Source organism: Herpailurus yagouaroundi, unplaced genomic scaffold, assembly GCF_014898765.1.
Source record: "Herpailurus yagouaroundi ecotype Mexico unplaced genomic scaffold, PumYag 163, whole genome shotgun sequence".
Lineage (NCBI taxonomy): Eukaryota > Metazoa > Chordata > Mammalia > Carnivora > Felidae > Herpailurus > Herpailurus yagouaroundi.
In genome coordinates this window covers 56,346,484-56,371,344 of record NW_024412404.1, presented here as the reverse complement: position 1 = coordinate 56,371,344, position 24,861 = coordinate 56,346,484, and the positions used below count along the sequence as shown (strand labels likewise).

General features: G+C 39.9%; 1 protein-coding gene across 5 annotated transcripts in view; it reads right to left on the bottom strand.

Annotated features, from left to right (window-relative positions):
• The window catches only part of INPP5F (inositol polyphosphate-5-phosphatase F), a 90,812-nt gene that overhangs the window by 34,229 nt on the left and 31,722 nt on the right, over window positions 1-24,861 (bottom strand). For 4 of the 5 annotated variants that reach the window (XM_040486620.1, XM_040486617.1, XM_040486618.1 and 1 more), the window contains 7 exons: window positions 15,650-15,786; window positions 5,612-5,740; window positions 5,238-5,405; window positions 5,065-5,121; window positions 2,554-2,752; window positions 1,601-1,780; window positions 632-699 (listed from right to left, as the gene is read on the bottom strand). In XM_040486620.1, the coding sequence (XP_040342554.1) occupies window positions 632-699; window positions 1,601-1,780; window positions 2,554-2,752; window positions 5,065-5,121; window positions 5,238-5,405; window positions 5,612-5,740; window positions 15,650-15,786 (938 nt within the window). Of the gene's footprint in view, window positions 1-631; window positions 700-1,600; window positions 1,781-2,553; window positions 2,753-5,064; window positions 5,122-5,237; window positions 5,406-5,611; window positions 5,741-15,649; window positions 15,787-24,861 lie in introns of those variants that run through there. The other variant, XM_040486622.1, reaches the window with a different exon arrangement.

Here is a 24,861-nt window from a genome sequence, read left to right as displayed (position 1 = left end):
CCTGACGCGGGGCTCGAACTCGACAACTACGAGATCATGACCCGAGCTGAAGCCGGACGCTCAACAGACTGAGCCACCCAGGCGCCCCTGGCTTTATAATTCTTTATGCCTTGTTAACCCATCAGTGCTTATTCCCCAAGCTTATCCCCCACAGGTTATTCTATACAAATCTTGTATCTGAAATCTGGTCATCTTATTGAAATTGTAATTTCACTTAATAGTTTTCACTTGATTTTAGTCTATATGATCACAGTCCTACATATAAATACATAAGAGAGGTGGGCAGAGAGAAAAGATCTTGAAGATAGATGCATATCAAATTGTTATCTTCAGGAGGCAGAACTACAGGTGGTACTGAGAGATGCCTTTCTTTCCTTATTCTGGATACTTCTTCAACTATAATAATTAACGACAGTAGACTAATTCTTATCTAAAAACAGTCTAAAGTAGCTGATTCAATTCTTCCTAGAGAATATTAGAAATACTCTTAGCTTATGTATTCTTCAACTTCATGGCAAGATGCCATTTTGTTTAATTACAAATAGTATATTGTTATTTTCATGAAATTTAAAGAAATAGATACATAACCATGGCTGAAAATGAAGGAACATTAATACAGATCAAAGCCCACCTGTTTTTTGTAAATTTTCAGTTGTTCTTCGAAATGGGCACAGAAATAGGCAATGGTGTCCTTTTCACCTACAAAGAAGTGATACAAAATCTATTTTTCCTTCCGATGTTTGAGACAGAAATTAGTGTCTATTCCACCCTTACTCTTACTTTTCAACAATTTCTTGGCCACCAAATGTAACTAAGATGGTCTAAAACCAGTATTTTAAAATAAAATGAGCCAAAGCCAAAGCCCTCAGATTCCTTTTCCCCCCAGTTAGACTGCACAGGTCACACTGGAAAAGCACACTGTGTAATCAGGACCTTTATTGTTCATGTGTCCAGCCTGTTGTCAGAAAGGGTTCCATGTAGTTTATAGTAAGAGAATAAAACTCCTCTAAAAATATGAATATTATAAACTGAAGGTTTACTGGATTCTTACAAATATCAATTGAGTTTTGAGAGAAAAATATTCTGTAAACAATTTTTAAAATCAACCTCATTGAGTTACCTGGTTAGACTGATATGATTTAGCCATTCCAGCGGTAAAGTTAAAATACTAGAAGAAATTAAATCCTCAATAGTTAAAACAACAAACCTTACACAGCGAGACACTTGAGTAAAGCCATCTGATCTATTTTTTGTAGATGCCATCTGAACATATCTCCTGCTTCTATTAATATTGACATTTACCCTTTTCCAAAAGTAAACATTTCATAAAGTATTCTCCAAAGAAACAACAATTAAAATCTGTGAAATAAGCTTTATTTTATTCTATTGTAAGGGCATTTTTTATTGTTAAACAACTTACTTGAACCGTCAACAACCATTATAACTCTTGCAATTACGATATCTCTATTAAATCTCACCAACTGGAATATTATTTTAAATGAAGTATCTGGTCAAGCAAATCCAAACCTATAAAATACCTAATATTTTTAAAAATACTCTCTCAAATCATCACTGCAAACTAAGTAATGAACATGCTTACTTTTGTCCAGTCGTGGTCGCGGATTATATCGATACCCAACCTGGCTCCAAAAGACAGGCACAGAGCCTCGTGTTTGAATAAATGACAAAGTATGATTATGAACATGAATCAACTGCTCAGTTTCCACATAATTGGCAACATTGCCATTTTTATCCACTCCTCTTCGTTTATAACGCATTCCTAAAAGAAAATTAAAACAGAAAACAACATAAAAAAACATTATTTAGTCTGATTAGATATGCTACTGCTTTTTTTTTTTTTTTTTTTAATGTTTATTTTGAGAGAGAGGGACATAGAGCACAAGCAGGGGAGGGGCAGAGAGAGAGGGAGACAGAATCCAAAACAAGCTCCAGGCTGTCAGCACAGAGCCCGATGCAGGGCTCAAACCCACGAACTGTGAGATCATGATCTGAGCCGAAGTTGGATGCTTAACCGACTGAGACACCCAGGCGCCCCTGATTAGATACGCTTCTTAAACAAATCCATCTTCCAGGATAGCTTTTTGGATCTAATGTGCAACTTCCAGGCAGAACAGCATCAACTTCCCCCAAACTCATAACTCTATGCATCATTGTTTTGTACAAGTTGAAGCGAAGCTACTTTCTGTGAACTGAAAGGGAAAGGTTTTCCCGAGGGCGCTGGTGCTCAGGAAGGATTTATTACCGTGATACAGGCTGTCAGTGGGAACAATGGTATTTAGAAACATATCCCAAGTGACTTTCTTCTCTTCTCCATATATATACCTCTTTTTCTTTCTGCTTTTGTTAACTCTCCCCCATTCACCTCCCTCCAAAAATTGGTCCCCAATTACATCACACGATTTAGAGTCACTGAGCACTTTGAAGCCAATTATGCTTCCAACTCCATTATTGTCATTAGCATTTCAACCCATCTGCAGCTTTTCCATTCTCGTCTGAATTTAACTTGCACATGATTTCAGCCCTTTTACTCACCTGCTCTGTGCCTACTTCGGCGTGAGATGAGAGCCACGAGAAATCGTGGGTGAATGTCATCTACACAGGTGGACTCCTGAGGGGGTGTCTCTGGGCTGCTTTTCTCATCATCAGATGATTCATTATAATTAACCACAAGTTCTTCAATCTGCACGAAACCTTGGATAATGGGGAGAATCCAAAAGTCCACATCTGGTGTCTGAAAACAATATGAATATCACGTTGTTTCTATTCTGTATGGTCCTGCTGCTTTCTTAAATAGAGGCTAGCACATATTTGTCGGTTTCCTAGAAGCAGAAACCTTCTGTTTCTTAACCATGTTTTCTGCTTATTGGAGAATGGCAGAAAAAAGGGAGGGAGGAAGGAAGACAAAGGGGAGAGCCTTTTTCTCTATGGTGAGCATTCAAAAATAGCTGCCTGAGAGGTCTCTGGCTGGCTCAGTCGGTAGAGCAGATATAGCGTGAGACTCTTGATCTCGGGGTCACAAGTTTGAGCCCCACATTGGGTATAGAGATTACTTACAAAAATAAATAAATAAAAAGAGTTGCCTAAGAAGACCCACTGGATAGAAGCTACACTGCCTGGGTAACAAATTCAACCTCCACCACTTACGAACTCACTCTGATGAATCACTTAACCTCAACGTGCCCCAACGTCCTGCTTTGAGAAATAGGAAAAACTGTTACCTCATTTGGTTGAGTGAATGAGTAAAATGTAAAAAGTGTTTGGCATAGTGCCTGCCTTATTGTAAGGATTTAACAGACATAGCTACTATGATTATTCCCATTGGTACAGAAAAAACAAAAAACAAAAAAACCACTTATAGGCTGATTTTTAACTCACTATGGTATCAAGGCTTTAACAACATACAACCAACTCTGATCCCCTTACTACAAAGCGCAGAGGTCCAACTCTATGTTCTAGTTTAGAAAAAACTTGCCTTGCCAAGCTAAAATCCACATAGTAAATGAACCAAAAAAAAAAAGGAAAAGAAAAAAAAAACGCTTTCCATAAATATCTTATTTTACAATGTCACCCAACATAATTAGGAGAGTATTAATTACAGTTAGACATTTCCCCTTCTGTGCCTTTGAGGCTAAGAATACTCCAATTTCCCGGCTGACTGTCTGCAGGGAGAGTGAAGGGTAAGAAGTACTCTAGGGTGTTGTTCTCTTTCTCTCCCGTCTCCACAACTGTATCCAGCCTTAACCTCAGCATGACCTTCAAACCCACCTCATCATCCATAACCACATAAGCCGGGCAGGACCTGTCTCACAGTTTTGTTTTATGGAGCAGCAGACAGGATCCTAGGAAGGTGGTTAGAATTGAAAATTATGAAGGGTCTATATGCATTCATTATCCTTACCACCATCCTCATTATTTGTATTTTTGTTCTAGCAACAATGCAGAACTCTTGACGGGAACAGAGAAACATACGTGGCCGAACGCCACCTCTACTGCAAGCCATCAATTTTAAATGGTAATTCGAAGTTCCTGACAGAAACCCTGCAAAACGTATTAGAGCCCAATGTGTCAGCAAGCAGGAAAAATAGGCATTATTGTCACCCTTATTTTTCTCCCCTGTCACTGAGTCTCAGTGGTCACAGTTTGATCAGCTTCCTAAAAAGAGGTGAGAACATTTTCAAGCCTCATTCTCAATAGAGGCATGACAGATATCTCGTGGGAGACACTGCTAAAGTCAAACTCATTTATACTAACCACTGCCAAGGGGGAGAGACAGGAGAAAAAAGGTTTGAAATTTTTGAAAAGTTAATGAAAAGATAGTATGTCACCCATTCAGCTATTTGCCCACTTTGTGTCCAAAACAGCAAGTGGCACACAGGAGGCCTTCCATACATATTTGTTGACTGAGTGAACTGTCCTTGGATGGGTATAATTCTTCCACACAGAAGACAGAGTGAAGGAACAGAGTAACCATTAAACTGGAAGGATCCTCACACAATAATCTCAACATATTCCCTCTCGTCCCTGATTCAGATACTGGCAGTACTGGAATGTCCTCAAAGGCCTTTCTACTCCAATCCCCAGATGAGGAAACAGGAAAGGGAAGTGACTGGCATCATTAAAGAAAAAGCACACTTCACCATTTCCAATGGGTGCAAACAAAATCTCTGTCTCCTAGGAACTCTGTGGACATTAGTTCCGCAGCCTTAAATTACTTCTATCCCATGGGAACCTGCTAAAAAGGCAGGCCTGTGGCTAGGCTGTAGAGTTGGGAACTGTCTTAAAACAAGGTCTTGGTGTTCATAGCTAAATGATTCCCATTCTAGAGAGGAAAACATTATGGTGAGATTTTTTTTCTAAGTAGACTCCATGCCCAACGTGGGGATCAAACTCACAACCCTGAGATCCAGAGTCACATGGTCTACCGACTCAGCCAGCCAGGTGCTCCCATTTTAGTGAGATTTTGAATTCGTTTTAATACAGTGTTTAAAACTTTGCTTAACAACCATAACTACCTTTAGGATATTTTAGAAAACAACTACTCACACCAATCTCAGTAAGATCTTGTATCATATATTTATTCCAAAAAAATCGGTCATCAACCTGGAAAAGGTAGAGAATGAACAGTTCAGAAACATGTTGAGCTTTCTTATAGAAGTCAAATGGGCCCATAAATCATTCTGGAGGGCAAAGCCTGCCCTGAGCCATGAGAGAAGTACCTTCTGCCAGAGGGGACGGGGGTCCCTCTCCCCAGTGCTTTGCCTCTGTACCGAATTGGTTAGGTCATAAGTCAAGCTATAGTAAAAGGATTCTGAGTCCATGAACATCTTCAGCAACTCCTCGAGTAATCTCCTCTCCAACTTCTCCTTTTCTTTACTTTCCTTAACCTGTAAGAAGTTAATCTATTACTACAGGAATTCAATGTACAGCATTGTGTGGATAATACCCAACTTCCTAGGAGGGAAGTGAAAATAATCCCAAGAACCATACATGGGACAAGCAGTTTGAAAACAACTTTCCTGGGAAGGAAACTACCCTTCAATTTAAAAGTAATCAAAGATGGATTCCAAGCCCGTATCAATGAAACTCTTACTTTCTTTTTATTAGGAGCAGACACATTGGATTTAATGTGTGTAAAGGTCTTCAGTAGAAACTTTGAGTCATCAGGAGATGGTACAATCTTCTCTGGTTTGTTAATTCCAAAATGATGCTTCTTACAGAGCTAAATAATTAGGAAGAGAAAGAAAATTCATTATTATTACCATCCGCTTGTTAAATGTCCGGGTACAAGTGCACAAGTGACTGCTACTGCTCATGCATGGTAGTTAAAAGAAAACCTCAAGATTTATTAGTAAAATGACCAAGTAGACAACTGATATTAGAGAGCACAGCTATGCTTTCAAGGATTAGAAAGCTACCATAGAGGGGCTCCTAGGTGGCTCAGTCGGTCAAACATCTGACTCCTGATTTTGGCTTAGGTCATGATCTCAATGGTTTGTGAGATCGAGCCCCGTGTAGGGCTCTGAGCTGATGGCATGCAGCCTGCTTGGGATTCTCTCTGTCCCTCTCTGTCTACCCTTCTCTGCCCCCACCCCTTCTCTAAAAATAAATAAAAATAAACGTTTAAAAAAAAAAAAAGCTATCATAGAGGATAAGAAAATAATACAGGACAAGACATCCTTAGGATTTAGGGGTAGGAAATTCAGGTTCGGATCACAACGACAGTAAGTCCTTACCCAGTATAACTGAAGAATAAAATACTCTGGTTGAGGTTTATCCATGCTTTGAAAATCGGCATCTGAGATTTAAAATATCGCAAAATACACATCTGCTATGCCCTAGGGGCATTACTTTACAGCTGTCTGCTAAAGATTCATTCATGCTAGTTAATGGAGCATTTGGGTTGAGAAGATGTCAAGAGTCTGCTCTGTAGGGAATCTTAAAAGCTGGACATTTCAATCACTCTCCTCCTATCCTCATTCCTACTAACGGAATCAGCATAAAAACATACTCTTTGGGACCAGAGATTAAATTTGAAGAAGCCGTAAGCAGAGGCTGCAGGAAATGTGCAGTCTAACTGACAAGTATGAGGAAGAGGATGGGAACCTGTTAAGAGAAGGGCACAGAGGTTCCAAAGAAGGCTACCTGCTTAAAGCCAAGGGTTTTACATATAATTTTCACGTGGCTCAACACACAAGGCAAATACTCTGAGAGGTACACAGAGATTCTTTTAACTGTATGCAGACGAATTCCATGTTTTCAACGCAATGGGTGTATCACTACACTAAGTGGTAGACACTCACGAAGAGCAAACAATTACTACGTGCCTATTATAATCAGTGTCTTACTTGCAAAATAACTTACTAGATGATAAGCAGGATAAAAAAATGAGAACAGAATCTAGCTCAAACTGTGATTTTAAATTTAATAAAAAGGGGAGAGGTATTCCTGATCGATCACCCTTGAAAGTGGCCAATTTTGTCAATTCTACATACCTCAATAAAGCTGGAGAAAAACCAGAAGTGCAGACTGAGAATGGGACTGTATTCAGACAGAACAGGATCTTACAGACTTCAGGCCTTTTCAAAATTATGGCTATCAAAACCTCCGTTCACCAGGGTCTCACAACCTGACTGCAACTTTGTGCTGCTCCTGCTCCTCTTATGAACACAGGGGACCCGAAGATGAAGTCGCTCACGGCTGTCCTGCCGAAACTGAGCTGACGATTTCCCAGAGAGTAAGCAAAACTACCAGGCTCTGAAGCTGACAGGGAAGGAGAGGAGAGCTAAGCAAGTACACACCGCTCCGGGGGCTCTCTCCTCCTCCCCTCCTTCCCTCCTTGCGTGCGGCACTCCCATCAGCATAGAAACATACCGATAGATCCTTCCTCAAACACCTTCACTTGACGCCTCTTCTGCTAGCCAGTGCCCTGTTCTTGTACTCCTCACTGCCTCCGGCCCATGGCATCCCCTCCTCTCCCGGGCCCACTCCAGTCAGGCTTCAGCCCCCCACTACTCTACGTAAACTGCTATCTTCAGTGCGACCAATGACCTCCACTTTGCTAAGCCCAGAGGCGGACTCATCTTAACCTCTCGGTGGCATCTGACACAGTTGGTCACGCTCTGTCATCACATCATGCCATCTGTCATGCGCTGTCTGCACTTGGCTTTCACCGGTTGTTCCTTCTTTATTTCTTCTGCTGGTTTCTTTCTGACCTTTTGACTCAATGTCTTGGGCACCACAAGGCTCAGCTCTTGACCACCCTTCTCTATCTAAATTCAGTCCCTTCGTGATTTCACCCAGCGCCGTGGCTTCAGATACCACCCATATGCCAACTCCTCCTTCCCAAATGGGTATTTCCAGTCCAGCTCTCTCCCCAGATTCTAGACTCTCAAATCCCAACATTCCCTTCTGAATTGCCACCGGGCATCTGAAATTCAACGTGTCCAAAACTAGACTCTTACCTTCCCTCCACTGCCTTCACCTCCCACTTTCCTCCCCTTGTTTACTCCACTCCATCCACACTGGCCTTCTTGCTCCTCAATACGTCAGGAATGCTTCCACCTCGGGATTCCATTCTAGCTGTCCTCTCTGCCCAACACCCTTCTCCCCAGACCTCTCACCACAATCTCCACTCCTGAGCACTCCGCCCACCGCCCTTCCTGTGCCCGACTTTTATTTCCCATATTTCCTTTTATTACTTCTCAACATACTGCATAATAATCATTATGCTGACGTTTACTATCTGTAACGGAAGCTCATAATGGCAGAGGTGTTTGGTTTTTTGCCTCCTGTATCTCTAGTGCCGCATAGTCCCCGGCACAGGAGGTCACAATATTTGTTACGTGACTGAATGAGCGCTGATGCTAAAATACAAATGGTAAACTCCAGGTTCATACACGGAGCAGGCATCGAAGTAGTCCCGGGAAAACTGTCACTGCCCTTATTCCAAGAATATACCTCACCCCCCACGCCCCCACCTGCATTGGTGCAGAATCACTGGGGTAGCAGAGAACTGGTTTTAAAAAGAGGCTCTCCCGTTAGACCCCTGCTGCCTCCTCTGCTTGCAACACTGAGCAACTGTTGGTTAGCAATTTTTATACAGAATGTTAGTAATTATCTAGTCATATTAATAACACTCTCAAAAAAATTGAAAACATGCCCAAACCTAGTTAGGGACTATCATGATTTTTATTTCCAAAACAGGGTATTAGGCATTTGTCAGACATAGTTATTCCTGAACAGTACTCAAGCCAGCAAAATTTCTCCCAGGAAAGTAGAGCGCAGATGCGTAGGACCCAACTACTCTAAAGTCAGACCGTGTCTGCACCCACACATTCCTCACTCTCAGAAGGAGCGGAGACCCTCTCCTCTGCAAGGCTAGTTTCCTGCTGTGTCCCTTCTAGGACCAGGACCTTTCCTTCATTTCCTCCTCTCTTATCTGTTCCAGCCTCTAAGAGCCCCTTTGCTACCATCTTTTAACACTGTTAGAATTTACCAGAACATTATCTTTTAATCCATTCCTTAACCCTAGAATCTCCTCTGAGGTAGCAGGGTAAAAATGGTGTCATGGTCACTTGAATTGTGAGGACTGTGGTCTGGTAGGCATGGGTCAGAGAGTAAAAGCCCAATGGGACTGCTCAGGCAGAGTAAAATAAGGGCCTCCTCAAGTATGGAGAGGACAAACTTTATCTCTAAGAACATGACGCTAACACTCACCCCTGTGATCTCTTCCTCTGGTTCCCATGACTCTGGGCTCTTCCCCCACCTCTAACTTCTCCTGCTTAGTCTTCTTTGTTGGCATCTCTTTCTGTCCCTAAAGACGGTGGTATGTCCCAACATTCTGCCCTTAGCTCTCTTCCCCTTCTTCATGAATTCTAGAAAATGTCATCCTCTCTCCTCATTTGAACTACTGCTATGTTTAACTACACATTTCTAATGCCACTCTTGTGCTGAGTTCATGACCCAAAAATATAACATCTCCCAGCTACTGACACCCTAGTCCCTCAAATTCAGCATTTCCAAAACTGATCAAAGTTTGTTTCCCAAATCTTGTTCTTCCTCTGGTTGCCGTAGGTCATTGACTACACTATCTACTGGATCCCTTACACAAGAGATGGACCCCTGGGTGGCCATCTTCCATCATTCTTCCCTAGCGTCTCTCCTATCGATCCCAGCTACTTCATGCTGATTGCCATTATGTTAATTCAGATCCTTACCTTTTGCCCAGATCAGTATTTCTCAAGGCAGGGGCTACTGGCTAAACAGGAGAATTCTTTATACATAATTATCCCACATAGAGCAGACAACCTAACAAGCCTCCTCTCACAAGGTAGCAAGTTGGGCTCCAGCACTGAGCACGGTTCCAGGCCCCATCTCTCCTGTAGTCCTTTTAGTTCCCTTTACTGTGCAGATGCCAAATCTTCACCTCCCACTGCCTGATTCTGGACCCAGAACCAAGGAGGCCTATAGCCTCAGTTCGACCTAATGTCCATTTATGGTCCATGAAGATGCTTCTCCTCTCTAGGCCTGGCCATGTCTTTGTTTTCCTTTTTCTTTCTTTTTTTTTTTTTTTAAAAAAAAAAAACAAAAAAACAAAAAACAACCTATCCCCTTCCTGGGCTTGGAATAGAGCCTAATCCCAATATCCCTTAACTTCATTATCCACAACTCCAAAAAAAAAGAAAAAAAAATCAATGAAACCTGCAAGTTAATTTTTTTAAGTTTGTTACAAACTCATTTAATTGCCAAATATGCCCTGAACTGATAGAAGGCTATTGAAACTCATCCTAGTATGAATATTCATATGATTCTTTAGGAAATATTAATGTATTATATTATGGGGTAATGCCCCAGACTCACTGGATATGTATGGAATGCATGGAATAGCCTTTTGAAAACTCTCAAAATCCTGAATTCTAACACAAATATGGCCCCAAAGTTCTCAGATAAGGATTGTGATCTGTATAAGCAAGGCACAAACGCAGGATACCATCTTACCTGGAAGTCGATTTCTGTCTCTTAAAACCAATTTTTCTAAATAGAGATTTAGGGGCACCTGGGTGTCTTAGTCAGTTAGGCATCCAACTCCAGATTTCAGCTCAGATCATGGTCTCACGGTTCGTGGGATGGAGCCCTGCGTCAGGCTCCACACTGACAGCACGGAGCCTGCTTGGGATTCTCTCCCTCTCTCTCTCTCTCTCTGCCCCTCCCTGGCTCATGCTCGCTCGCTCTCTCAAAATAAACTTAAAAAAATAAAAATAGAGATTTAAATTTACTTTAACAATTCCATAAATATTTTAGAATCTTCCACGTAGTTACCGTTAGAAAAGTATAGACCACAATTGTGTTTAAAAGGGCTAAATTTTTTTTTAAAGGGTTACGTTTATTTTTTTTCAATGCAGGCTACCATTTATTTTTAAGTTTTTATTATCACCACCTGGTGCTCATCACAACTGTGCGTTCCCTGATCCTAAAAGGGTTAAATTTAGTCCTTCTGAAAAACAAGGATAGAGAAAATAACCTCTTGGGATCCTGTCCAGTCCTAAGATGCTTTGTTTAGACAGAGCTCTTGGGATTACAACATTCAGCATTGACAGTGGGATCACCTTCCCTTTTCCAGAGGCCCAGCCAGTTGTGCGCAGTATGTGCTTGGGCCCTTATCACAGCTTTGATCCACACGATCTCAAAAAGAAAACCACCACCAGAGGCCCCAGGGTGCTCCGCTACTTCTTGTATTACTCTAGCAACTTACGTCTCACAACCAAGATTAAGGGCTGATGTTGATGCTGCTATTTAAGAAAAGGAAAATGAATGATTTTACTTTCAAAGTTGGTATCTGTGTCCATCTGGAGCTAAAATTTTAAAGATGTCTAATGGGAAACCAAATATGGAAAATGTTGCAGTTATCTATTAAGGCAATGAGATACAGCAAATAAGATATGCAGACATGGGACAGAAGGCTATAAAACCTCAAAGGATGTTTTTTCAAAAGCAAGAACATCGATGTTATCTACTGAACCCCACAGATTCTTCACGCTCTTGGATAGATGTTTTAAAATGGCATACTGCTCTGAACAACAGTCTGGTGCTTCCTCAAAAGGTTGAACACAGAGTTACCATATGACCCAGCAATTCCAGTCCTAGGCCATGCCCAAGAGAAACGAAAACAAGTGTCCACCAAAAACTTGTGCACAAATGTTCACAGAACTACTCCTAACAGCCAAACAGTGAAAGCAACCCAAATATCCATCAACTGGTGAATGGATAAATGTGAAATATCCACACAGTGGAATGAAAAGGAATTAAGTACTGAGATACGAACAATGGTTATGCACAAACACTGCACTAAGTAAAAAGAAGCCAGTCACAAAAGGCCACATATAGGGTCTCCTGGGTGGCTCAGTTGGTTAAGCGTTGGACTCTTGATTTCAGCTCAGGTCATGATCTCACAGTCCGTGACATCGAGCCCTACATCAGGCTCTGCACTGACAGCAAAGAGCCTGCCTGGAATTCTCTCTCTCGCTCTCTATGTCCCTCCCCACTCCCTCAAAATAAATAAATAAACATTAAAAAGTATTTTAAAAATATTAAAAAACAAAAACAAAAGGCCGAATATCATAGGATTCTATTTAAAAGAAATGTTCAGAATAGGCAAATTTAGACAGTAGATCAGTGGTTGCCTAGGACTGAGGGAGCTGGGGTTTGGAGAAAAATGAGGAGTGACTGCTAATGAGCACAGGGTATCTTCATGGAGAACATACATAATGAATATGTTCTAACGTCGATTGTGGTAACGGTCACAAAATTCTGAATATATTGAAAGCCACTGAATTATATGCTGTAAATGGGTGAACTGTATAGTACGTGAATTTTTTTTTTTTTTAATTGGCAAACAAGCCTAATACTTGAGGTGAAAAGGCAACCAAGGCAGAAAACTAGAAAATCTATTAAATTCCAGAGTCTGGAATAAGACTGCTTCTGCTCTAATTACAGAACACAGACGAGGCCCCAGCAAGTCTGAGAAGTGACCGCACGAAAGAGTCTGAGGGCCTTGCTGGGAAGGACGAGGGCACTGAAAGCAATACACAGACATCCAAATTAGAAAAAGGTAGAAAGAAACATAAGAACTGGTTTTAAAAATATGTATGTTTATGAAAAATAACAGGAGTTAAGTAGGAAAAAAATATGTAAAAATGCAAAAAACCGAAAACTAGTCTAAAAATTTCAAAGTAATGTTGTTCCTTCAAAAGCTTGGGGCAATGGAGGGGCGCCTGGGTGGCGCAGTCGGTTAAGCGTCCGACTTCAGCCAGGTCACGATCTCGCGGTCCGTGAGTTCAAGCCCCGCGTCGGGCTCTGGGCTGATGGCTCGGAGCCTGGAGCCTGTTTCTGATTCTGTGTCTCCCTCTCTCTCTGCCCCTCCCCCGTTCATGCTCTGTCTCTCTCTGTCCCAAAAAAATAAATAAACGTTAAAAAAAAAAAAAATTCAAAAGCTTGGGGCAATGGAAATAACCATTAAGACTCACTAAAATATGGACAATGATTATTTCTAAGTAGTGGGCTTTTTTCCCTTCTCATTACATACAATTTACTATGAAATCAAAACAAATAACAATGATTGCTAAGCTTCTAAAAGCTCCCTTTAAATGGATTTATATGGCAATTGGAATAAAGATCCCAAAGATTTAAATTAACGTGTTGGAAAATAAGCAAGCAATTCATGATTTCCAAAATAGCTGTTCTTTGCCCTTTCCTCCTGTTTTTCACTGTTGAAAAGCTCTCCTAAAAAAGGGGGAAAGGCTTAAGTGCAAATTTCTAAAATGATAATCTCCTCAGAGAAAGGTGTGCCAAACTACTCATGAAAATAAGATCTGGAAATATTTTCCCTATGTCATGTTTACCCCCAATTAACAGGGATCATTACATATTTTCAGCTCTTAACATGGACCACACCCTTAATGCCCATAAGTGCTATAGTTAATATGGTCCAATAGTGCTGTAAAAACATTCAACTCTCTTATGTTGGGGGTAAATCTCATTTTCATTTTATTTAAAGATAATCTGTTTTACTTGAGAATATCAAGAGAGAAAAAAGGAAAAATGTGAAGAATGAAAATCTCGAACTTTTCATAATATTCACATTTCTGTGTTTAAAAATTCCACATAAATGTCATTTGCTTGCCGCCCCCCCCCCCCCCCCAACCATTTTTACAATAGCCAGCTACGAATCTCAAGACTATTACAGATTAGGGAGCAAAAGGGTGTCAGAAAACTTCCCTGAAAAATCCAACAAGGGTCCCAGGCTTCTCTGGATGAGGAGTGACCGTACATTTCCCAGAGTGGGGAGTGCAAATGTGCAGACCAATGACTGACAGGTGGATAAAGTGCCAGACAAGCTGGTCCCCTACTCTAAATCTAACTACTAGGGTCCCTAGCTTAGTGCTTAAACCAGAACGCCAGTGCTCCCCCTCAAGGCAAAGGTTGGTGACAGAAAAGTCATGCTGATCTTCCAATTTGTCAGCAAAGCCATCCAAAGACACTGATGACACATTTATTGGTTTAGTAAACTAACTGAGTTTTTGCTAGTCTGGCTGCCCTTCCCTACGATAAAATGCAAACAAAAACTGCCAAGACCTGCTTTTAATAGGCTTAACTGCTACCTAAGTTATTTGTCTCTAGATCAGCAATAATGATTAATGTTCTAGCACTGGAACCAATAAAGGGGAGTAAGAAATACTCTAATCTTTTTTTGATTCCCATAATAAATAAAATATCAGGGTCCTCTTAAATTCAATTTAATGCTGGTTTCTAAAAATTAGATTGTCAAACTTCCAGTACAATCTGAAACATAAAAATAACTGTATTTTTACTTATTTTTCTAAACAATTTAACCCTGTCCCCAAATTTCCTCCCCAGGAGACCAGCCCAGAAAAACATGTATTGAACTGTGGGATAGTGGCTGCTCTGGTACCTGTTACCTGCTGTTTAGGTACTAAGGAGGCAGCTCAGTGGAGTGATACAGGACCAGATGGCCTGAGTCCAGGCCCATCCCCATGATGTGCCAGCTGTGACTTAACTCTTGCCAAGTCTCCTTCCTTCATCTGTATAGCGTGGATCCAACAGTGCTCACCTTATAGGGTGCTCTGAGGCATCAGATAGGATAAGGCACTCAACCTTCAGGGCCTCACATATCACATAGTGATGAGGACACCCCAGGACCAGGGCAGAGTGAGGACATCCCTAGAGGCCACATCCCTGCACCAACTGCAAACATGATACAAACGCTTTCGTGGGCTACTTCTACCTACTGGTGGTACAGTTGGTGAAAAAAAAAAAAATACTGGCCCTGGGAAACCTCATTATTTTGGCCTTAAGTCCCTCTATTGTAGGCTTGGTTTCCTTTTGAAAAATTAAAAGATTGTACTAGATCAGTGGTTTCTTTCTTTAAGAAAAAAAAAATTTTGGGGGCGCCTGGGTGGCGCAGTCGGTTAAGCGTCCGACTTCAGCCAGGTCACGATCTCGCGGTCCGTGAGTTCGAGCCCCGCGTCAGGCTCTGGGCTGATGCCTCAGAGCCTGGAGCCTGTTTCCGATTCTGTGTCTCCCTCTCTCTCTGCCCCTCCCCCGTTCATGCTCTGTCTCTCTCTGTCCCAAAAATAAATTAAAAACGTTGAAAAAAAAAAAAAAAGAAAAAAATTTTTTAATTACAAAAACAAATATATGTTTAAAAAAATTTCAAGAAATACAGATAAAAAAGGATGCAGAATAAGTTAAATCTCATCACCTTCTTGACTAACTCCACTCTCTCCCAAATCAGGAGTTTTTAAACTGTACTGTGCAGAGTTCTGGGTTCCCTGGAAGCAGAAAATGGCTTTCCAGTAGAGGCCAGGTGGGCAGGGTCCCAAGGATCCCCTCCCCTGTATCACCACCTCTGCCTTTATGCATTTTATACACTGGATTTCACAGATTTTGAAAGTTTCCACTACTGAAGTGAAGTTTGAAAACCACAGGATTAAGTTACTTTTAAAAATATTATCCAGTTCTAAAATTACGATTTTGGACTATTAAACCAAATCCTATTTGTTGTTATATTTACATCAAGCTTCCATAAAATTTCCTGAGACTTCCACCTTACCTCTAACTCAAGATCCTGAGGCTCCATTTCAGAAAGCGACAGCACAGCAATTTTGGTAACTTTACAGACCTCATGGTCTCCTGGAAGTTTGCCCACCAACGCTTTCTGCCGAATTAAAATAAGCCACCATGGAAGATCTGAAAGAGAAAAAGTCACACTAACGTCTGGTATCTGTAAAATGCTACTATCCTAGCAAGCTGAAGACGAATAATCTAACAACACAATATACATTAAATATAACCCTTCAAAGTAAAGCACACGACAAAGATATAAAGATGGCCCTGAATATGGGAAAAGATGTTCCGCCTCACTCATAATTAGAGAGATGTAAATTAAAATGTAGTGATGCCACGTTTACCTATCGGATTGGGGAAAATAAAAGGTATGACAGCACATTCACTGGCAAGGCTGTGGGGACACAGGCACCATCATACAGTGCTGGTGGGAATACAAACAGGCAAAACTTTTCTGGAGGGAAATTTAGTGATACCTAACAATAAACCATATGCACTTACCTTAAACCCAGCAATCCCACTCTTGTGAGTTCACCCAAAGATATGCAGCCAGCCCAAAAGTAGGTAAACTCAAGTCTATTCATTGCAGCGGTTTGTAATTGCAAAATACTAGAAACAATTTAGCTGTCCAGACATAGGACAGTGGTTGAATAAACTGGGACACATCCTCTCAGTGGAATACTATGAAGCTGTAGAAAAGACATTAGGCATGTTCTAGGAACTGACAAGAAACGATTCCTGGATATATTACATGGATAAACTAGAGATACTTATAGAACAAGGATATAATGAAGTCATAGATGACTTATTATCAAATCAAAGTACAAAAGAGTATCTAGTGTGCCACCTTTTATGGAAGATATGAGAAAAAACACACACACTGCTGAGTTACACACAAAAATAAAAGAGAAATTAGAAACTAATGAGACCGGTTACCTACAGAGAGTAGTAGGCAGAAATATGATGCAAAAGGGGGGAAATGGAGATAAAAGGGATCAGGGGAAATGACAGTTCTCGGAGTATACCCTTTTGTATAGTTCTGACTCTTAGGACTATGGTGATATTTCACATCTCCTCAAAAATAAGGAAATAGTTGCTTTCAACCAGAATGGGGAGTGCGGGCAAGACTAAAAACTAAATGCAAACAGCAACTTAACTCTAATACAAATGGAAAATGTAACCACATGGTTAGAAAAAACTCACCTAAATAACTCTGGAAAACATTATTTTTTAAGGATAAAGACAAAAAGAACTATATATAATACCGTACTCTGGTTAGTGAATTTGTTGGAAGGGCGTGAGTTAGTGATTCCAAAACCACTTTATGCGCACACTAGGGCCAAGCAAATAATATACTGAGACGAACGGGTGGGGTGAGAGGGGAGGGAGATGGTAAAACAAACTAAAGAAATCTTTAAGTACAAGAAAGAAGGAAAGAAAACACCCAAGGGCCCAACAATGATCTTTCCAATCCAAATTTTTTATTTCTCACAAGATTTTTATTTATTTTTTTTAAAGATTTTTAATTAAATGAGAAATGGTCCAGAAAAGACGGCATGCAAATGCTATTTTTCAGTTCATGAGGTTACAGACACCCTTAAAAAAAGTACTCCCTAATTAACACCAAAAATAAAAATAATCAAAATAGTGTTTCAGTAATTTCTTGTGGAAAAGCAACATGATGGATATATATTCACCATATAAAAAATGTTCTTAAAAGAGATATATAGTATTTCAATTTCCCCCAAATATCAATCAACTCACATTCTAGGGACTGTGCTTTGAAAATGTGCTTAAGGCATCTCATAGATGCAAGAGTTTGGAAGAGTTTCATAATTCTTTATAAAGTAGGATGGAAATTTACTCCAAAGTTTCAAGGCTTTTACAGGCCATTTCATTATTCATTATCATTAAACATTAAGCAGGGACCTACCACGGGCTACAGAGTATTTTAGGCATGGATCAAAGTTATCAAGCACCTATCATATAATAAACCTAACACATAATAAATAAAGCACATAACACTTGTTCTTCAGAAAGGTAGGAGTTAGCAACAAACAATATACTGTTGAATGTCAATACAGTATTTTGTTGAATAAAACAAAATCCTTACTATAGGATTCCTAACCTCACAGGAATAATTTCTGTTAGAGTGCTGGCAGTTGACCAGGCAGCCAACACTAGGAAGTCCTTTCCCTAGCTTATGCCTTCTAGCTGGAGTTGATTTTGGATACATTTCATATTAACACTGCAAATTATGGTTTTAATAAATAACAGCAATGAAAAACACAATATGCATAATCAAATGTAATAAATATCTTTCCAATAAACCACCTTATGGCATAGTGCCAACATATAAAACTATTAACCTTCAAACAGAGGTTTTGCTCCATGCATAAACTCACTTGGGAAACCAAAACGCATCATTTTTTTCTTTCATAAAAATACTGATCCTGCCAATACTGAAATACAACTTCCAAACCCAAACACATTTTAAAATAAAATATGCATACTTTTAGAGTTTAGTTAGCTAGTTCTACAGAAAAAAAAATACGAAAAAAGGTGTTCTTTAAAAATATATATATTATGGACTGAAGTTCAATATGTTTGGGGAGTTATAATGAAGAATAAATCTGAAAAAGTATAATGTAAGTGATCAAACAACAGAGAAAATCTGTAGTGGGCTGGACTTTGAGGTCAGAACTCAGACTGGAATTTTAGCTCACCACTTATTTATCGGGTACCTAGCAGCACAATACTTAGCTGACTTCCTGGTTTTCTTATTTGTACAGTGGGATAAAACTGCCTGCTACAGAGAATAGCTACGAGGATTAAATAATCTTTATGATTCATGTTATTGTTACTAAGAGCTAACGTTTACCAGATAGCAAAACATACTATAAAGCAGGTAAATAAAACAATGGGGTAGTGGTATAGGAATGGCCAAATGAACACTGGAAGAGAACAGAGCAGACAGACACAGACCCGTAGAATATGAACACCTGGTACATGATGATAAAGCGGGGGAGAGCGTGTAGGTCATTAAACGGTGCTGAAACACATACTGAAGCATTGGTGGATAAACAGGGCATCTGGAATCGGCTTAGAAATAATTTAGCAGCTGGAAGTGTGCGAACCATGGATTTAAAAAAGGCTTTTTTATAGCTAACTTCCAACCAATCTACAAACTGCATCAAAAAGAAAACATGAGGGGTGCCTGAGTGGCTCAGTAGATTAGGTGTCAGACTCTTGATTTCCAGTCAGGTCATGATCTCACGGTTCTTGAGATCAAGCCCCGCATCGGGTTCCATGCTGAGCCCACTTGGGATTCTCTCTCTCCCTCTCTTTACCCCTCCCCTGCTCATGCTCTCTCTCTCTCTCTCTCAAAAGAAATAAATAAGCCTAAAAAAACTAATAAAAATTAAAAGAAAACATGGAAAGTAAAATTAATAGGGGAATAGATTTCTACTAGTTATAATCTAAGGAAATTGGGATGATGAAAATATTTTGGAATTAGTGGTGATGATTGTACAACTCTGAGAATGTATTAAAAACCACTGAATTGTACACTTTCAAAGGGGTGAATTTTACGGCATGTGGATTACATCTCAATTTTTTTTTTTTTACTTTTTTATTTAAAAAAACTTTTTTAATATTTTGAGAGGGAGAGGGAGAGACGGTGAGCAGGCGAGGGACAGAGACAGAGAGGGAGAAAGAAAATCCCAAGGAGGCTCCTTGCTGTCAGCACAGAGTCCAGTGCAGGGCTCAAAATCATGAGACATGAGATGATCACCTGAGACAAAATCAAGAGTCGGATGCTTAACTGACTGAGCCACCCAGGCAGCTCCTCAATTTTTTTTTAAAGTTCCTTCTAGGGGCGCCTGGGTGGCGCAGTCGGTTAAGCGTCCGACTTCAGCCAGGTCACGATCTCGCGGTCCGGGAGTTCGAGCCCCGCGTCGGGCTCTGGGCTGATGGCTCAGAGCCTGGAGCCTGTTTCCGATTCTGTGTCTCCCTCTCTCTCTGCCCCTCCCCCGTTCATGCTCTGTCTCTCTCTGTCCCAAAAATAAAAACGTTGAAAATAAAGTTCCTTCTAAAAAAGAGAAAAGAACTTGTTAGGAGTCTTACCTAGCAAAGCAGAGAATAAAAAACCAAAAAGTGTATTTTCTGCCCAAGACAAAGGTAAAACTAGGACAGCCTATTAATTCTTGAATTACATCAACATCACTCCAAACAGCTACCAGTTTTCACTAGTGTTGAAAAAACAAAACAAAAAAATTATCACAATGGAAAGAAAATGAAAATTTTGAATTGGACACAGAGCTATCTCCAGACAAAAATCACTGACTCTAGAAAACAAAACAAACAAAAACCTCATGGAAAATAATAAACTTCATTTCTATAATTATTTTGCTTTAGGTGAAACCGCACATAACAACCCTGTAAGCCTGAAAGTCTGGCAAGAATGAACATGCTAGGAACAGGGTTAAATGATCCAAAAATATGTTTTATAGTTTAAGAAAAATGTAGAAGCATCCAGTCACTAGTGTTTGGCAGTCCCAGTATGCATCAGGCAAAATTCTATAATTAAATTTTTAAAAGCACCAATGATATTAATTTATATCATCATCCACCAGGGAAAAAAAAGTGTGGCTCAATGAAAGCTGCCACATTGAGATGTGGATGTGCAGTGCAACCAAGTCAAAGGTAACTTCGGCGTAAAGATACTCTTTCACCTTTTTTTAACATATTACAATGGGAGAAATAGTCAGTTTTGTAACCCTGGCTCCTCCAGGAAGAGACAGACAAGGAACTCTGACTTCCCCAGCAAGATAAGAAAATGGATTAGGAAATAATTATCTTGAAAAGGATGACCAGTAGGGCAAGCTAAAACAATAGTACTGGAAAAGATTCAGTTGTTTGCTCTATACAATAACTGACTCACTTAAAGGGGTAAAAACAATTGTGGAATAAAGATTTTCATCAAAAAAATTTTTTAATCCAATTTCAGAAAATGTTTTTACAGACACTCATGACCTCACCTCTGGGAAGTATTCCATCTACATGTTTCTCGACATGGTACCCATCCTACCAACATAATGATAAGCATGTGATCCAACGATGAGTGGCCAGCAATCCTTTTTTGTTAATGTTAATTTTATGAAGAATATATAAACACATTCATTTGCTTAAAAATGTAAATGTTGGGGCACCTGGGTGGCTCAGTCGGTTAAGTGTCCGACTTAGGCTCAGGTCATGATCTCACAGTTCCTGAGTTCAAGCACAAAGCCTGGAGCCTGCTTTGGATTCTGTGTCTCCTTCTCGCTCTGCCCCTCCCCTGCTCTCTCTCTCCTTCAAAAAAACATTAAAAAAATGTAAATGTTAATAGATAAAACTAAACTTCCTTTTGATCATCATTCCCCCTTCCACAGATATTCTTTATATCAAATCCAAACCCCACTTCAGGAGAACAATTAGTTACTATGCTTGGCACTAGTCCTTTTACTTACTTTTTATTTAAAAAAATTTTTTTTGAATGTTTATTTTTGAGAGAGACAGAGCATGAGCGGGGGGAGGGGCAGAGAGAGAGGGAGACACAGAATCCGAAGCAGGCTCCAGGCTCTGAGCTGTCAGCACAGAGCTCGATGCAGGGCTTGAACTCATGATCATGACCTGAGCCGAAGTCAGATGCTCAACCGACTGAGCCACCCAGGCACCCCTGGCATTAGTCCTTTTAATCTTACTTGAAAGCTTAAAGATGACATATAAAAAAAAGACTATTTTTTTAATGTTTATTTTGAGAGAGCGCATGTGTGAGCACACACCTGCATGCAAGGGGGAAGGGGGAGAGAGAGAATCCCAAGCAAGCTCCACGCTGCCAGTGCAGAGCCTAGCGAGGGGCCCGATCCCACAAACCATGAGATCATGACCTAGCCAAACCAACTGAGCCACCCAGGAGCCCTTAATTTTAGTTTTCATATGAAACATTCAAATGTATATTGATTTACCTAGAATTTTTCTTTGAGAATGAGCTACTGATGGGTATTCAGTGTTGCTATTTATTCTTTTTCTTTCTTTTTTTTAAAATTTTTAATTTGTGTGAGAGAGAGAGAAACAGAGTGCAAGAAGGAGAGGGGCAGAGAGAGAGAGGGGGACACAGAATCCGAAGCAGGCTCCAGGCTCCGAGCTGTCAGCACAGAGCCCGACGTGGGGCTCGAACTCATGAACATGAGATCATGACCTGAGCTGAAGTCGGACGCTTAACCAACTGAGCCACCCAGACGCCCCTTATTCTTTTTCTTTATAGCGCAACACAGCTTTATCTAAGTATTTCCAGAGTATTCAGTTCAGCTTTCCTAGAAACCATTAGTCTTCCTTTTGCACTTCGAGTTGATGGGCTTAATATTTAATCACATAATTACAATAACGAGTTTAACAGATATAAACAGGTTTGGGAACAAGCACCATCCATGATCCAACAGGAGAGAGCGAGCTTCCTGCACAGTCTACCAGCCAGCAGCTTTCAGCCTTCAGAGCATCCAGCATATCCACCAACAGGCTTTACAGAGAGGCAGTGGGGGGAGTTGGTTCATCTGGTAAATGGCTTAAATGAGATTCAATTAAAAGAACTCCTCAAAGAAATGCACATGCAGTACATATTCATATGTGCCAGACAATTGAAGTGAATGAAATATTTGTGTGAAAAAGATTTTGCTTTTCCTATTTTCTTTTCTTCTGGCTCACCTTTTCCAAAGACTGGTTCTAATTTGAACTGGTTCAGTAGGGTAGGAATTTTTAAGACTTTATTTGCTTACGTATTTATTTACTTACTTACTTAGCATACAACCATAGTTGTTTTTTCATAGCATACAACCACAGTTTGTTTTGGAGGTTCTGTTTTCACTGCTCTTTTGGACACTTTCTACTTTCTCTGTATCTCTCTCCAACCATTCGTTATGACCAAAGGCAAAAATAAAAAGAGAAGTCTGCTGTTGACTCTCACACATTTACCTCCTTTAGCTTGCTCGCAAAGAGTAGACTATATTCCTGAGGACAAAGCAACCCTGCACCTCTCCTGGGTCCACTTCTCAGAGGAGAAGGTGGGAAATGCGAAGCAATGAGCACAAGCTGTCTTAACACAGTCCTGTGTAAATGGAGGGCCCAGCACGGCAGAGTCCATGACTACACCCACATGCAAATAAAAACTAACCCCAAGACAGATGGGTATTATATACTAAGTTATTTGTCATAGAATATTCGAATACAAATATTTCAGTTCTTGAAGGGCTTCTACAGATGGTATCTCAGGGAGGGGTCTGCGTTCCCACAACATATAGTGGAAGATGGAGACACACTGGTGAAGAAGGAAAACGAGAATTAGGAAAGGACATTAGAGTTGGCTCACCTTTTCTTTCTTCTGTATCAAACTGATATACTTACATGATTCTCTGTCGTTTCAAATTGACAGTCTGAACCAATTTAAGTTAAATGACTCACTGCTCTTTATAGATTTTGAAGTTATGTTTAGGTGCATACCAATTTAAAATTGTTATACCTTTCTGGTGACTTAAATCTTTTGGTATTATCGAAATGTATATCATTCTATGCTTCTTGCCTTAAAGTGTGCTTTGATATTAGGGGCACCTGGGTGGTTCAGTCGGTTAAGCGTCCGACTTTGGCTCAGGTCATGATCTCACAGTTTGTGGGTTTGAGCCCCGCGTCGGGCTCTGTGCTGACAGCTCAGAGCCTGGAGCCTGCTTCGAATTCTGTGTCTCCCTCTCTCTCTGCTCCCCTTCTGCCTGCACTCTCTCTCTCAAAAATACACCTTAAAAAAATTTTTTTTAAGTGTGCTTTGATATTAGTATACTGCACATCAGCTTTCAGGAGGTTAGCATTTGCGTGATTTTTTCTACCCTTTTACTTTCAACCATTCTGTATACACATACCTAAGGTACTTGCCTTGAGAGCAGTTTGTAGATGGATTTGACTGTTCTTCCAGTACGAAAGCTTTGTGCTTTAATGGAGTTTACATCCATTCATATGTAATTATTGATGTATTTAGAAATCAATCTACCATCTTATTTTTTGTCCTATCTGTTCTATGTACTTTTCTTGCCTTTGGGGGGATTTTTAAAATTATTGCTGTTCTATTTCCCCCTTTATTCACATTTTACAATCTTTTATTATTTTGTTAGTGATTATATTGTAGGAGATGAAAACATGAACCTGACCTACAAAAGCCTTTTTTCTTTTCTTTTCTTTTTTTTTTTTTTTACACTAGTTTTACTAGTTCCTGGACAGGGGAAAGGACCTTAGAACACCAATTCCTTTCAATTCCTTATCATTTCTACTGTTGTGTATTTTAATTCTATCTTATTTTAAACTCCATATAAAGTCAAATTCCTTTAAATTTGCCAACATATTTACATCTCCTGTAGACAGAAATAGAAGGGATAGAGATCCCTTCCCACATCTCCATACTCCATCTAGAGTCATTTACCTTTTGCCTGAAGAACTCTAGTATTTCTCGTTAGCAGATCCTGCTGGTGACAAATTCTCTCAGTTTCCGTTTGTCTCAAAATGTCTTTATTTTCCTTAACTTTTGAAGGTACAAAATTCTAGACAGGCACTTTGAAGACATCATTCTGTCGTCTTTTGGCTTCCATTGTTTCTATCAAGGCTCACTGCATGCCTTTAAATTTAATGTGTATTTTTCCTTTGTCTGCTTTCATGGTGTTTTCTTTGTCCTCAGTTTTCATCAGTTTCATTTTGAGGTGCCAAAGTGTGGTTTTCTTTATACTTTTCCCCTTGTGGTTCAAAGTACTTCTTAAAACTGTGACTTGTATTCATAATTGGTTTTGGAAAATTTTTGGCTATTATCTCTTCAAATACTGCTAGTCTGTTGCTGTCAGAAACAGAATCTCTGACTAGTTTCTCTTGATCTCATTTTTTTCAATGTATGAAGTCTCTTCAAATGAGCCATCATATATTAACACACTATACATTATAAGAGAATCTAATAATTGGGATATCTTAAGGGCTTATCTCAGGATAAATTATGCTCCAATTTGAAGGATCCTGTTTTTGGTTTGTTTTTGTTTTTGTTTTTTTTAAATACAAATCTTTGGTAGGAATTCAAATTCAGTGGGATGTATGCATAAAACCTACTTCATTGATACCCACTGCATAAGCTATTAATTG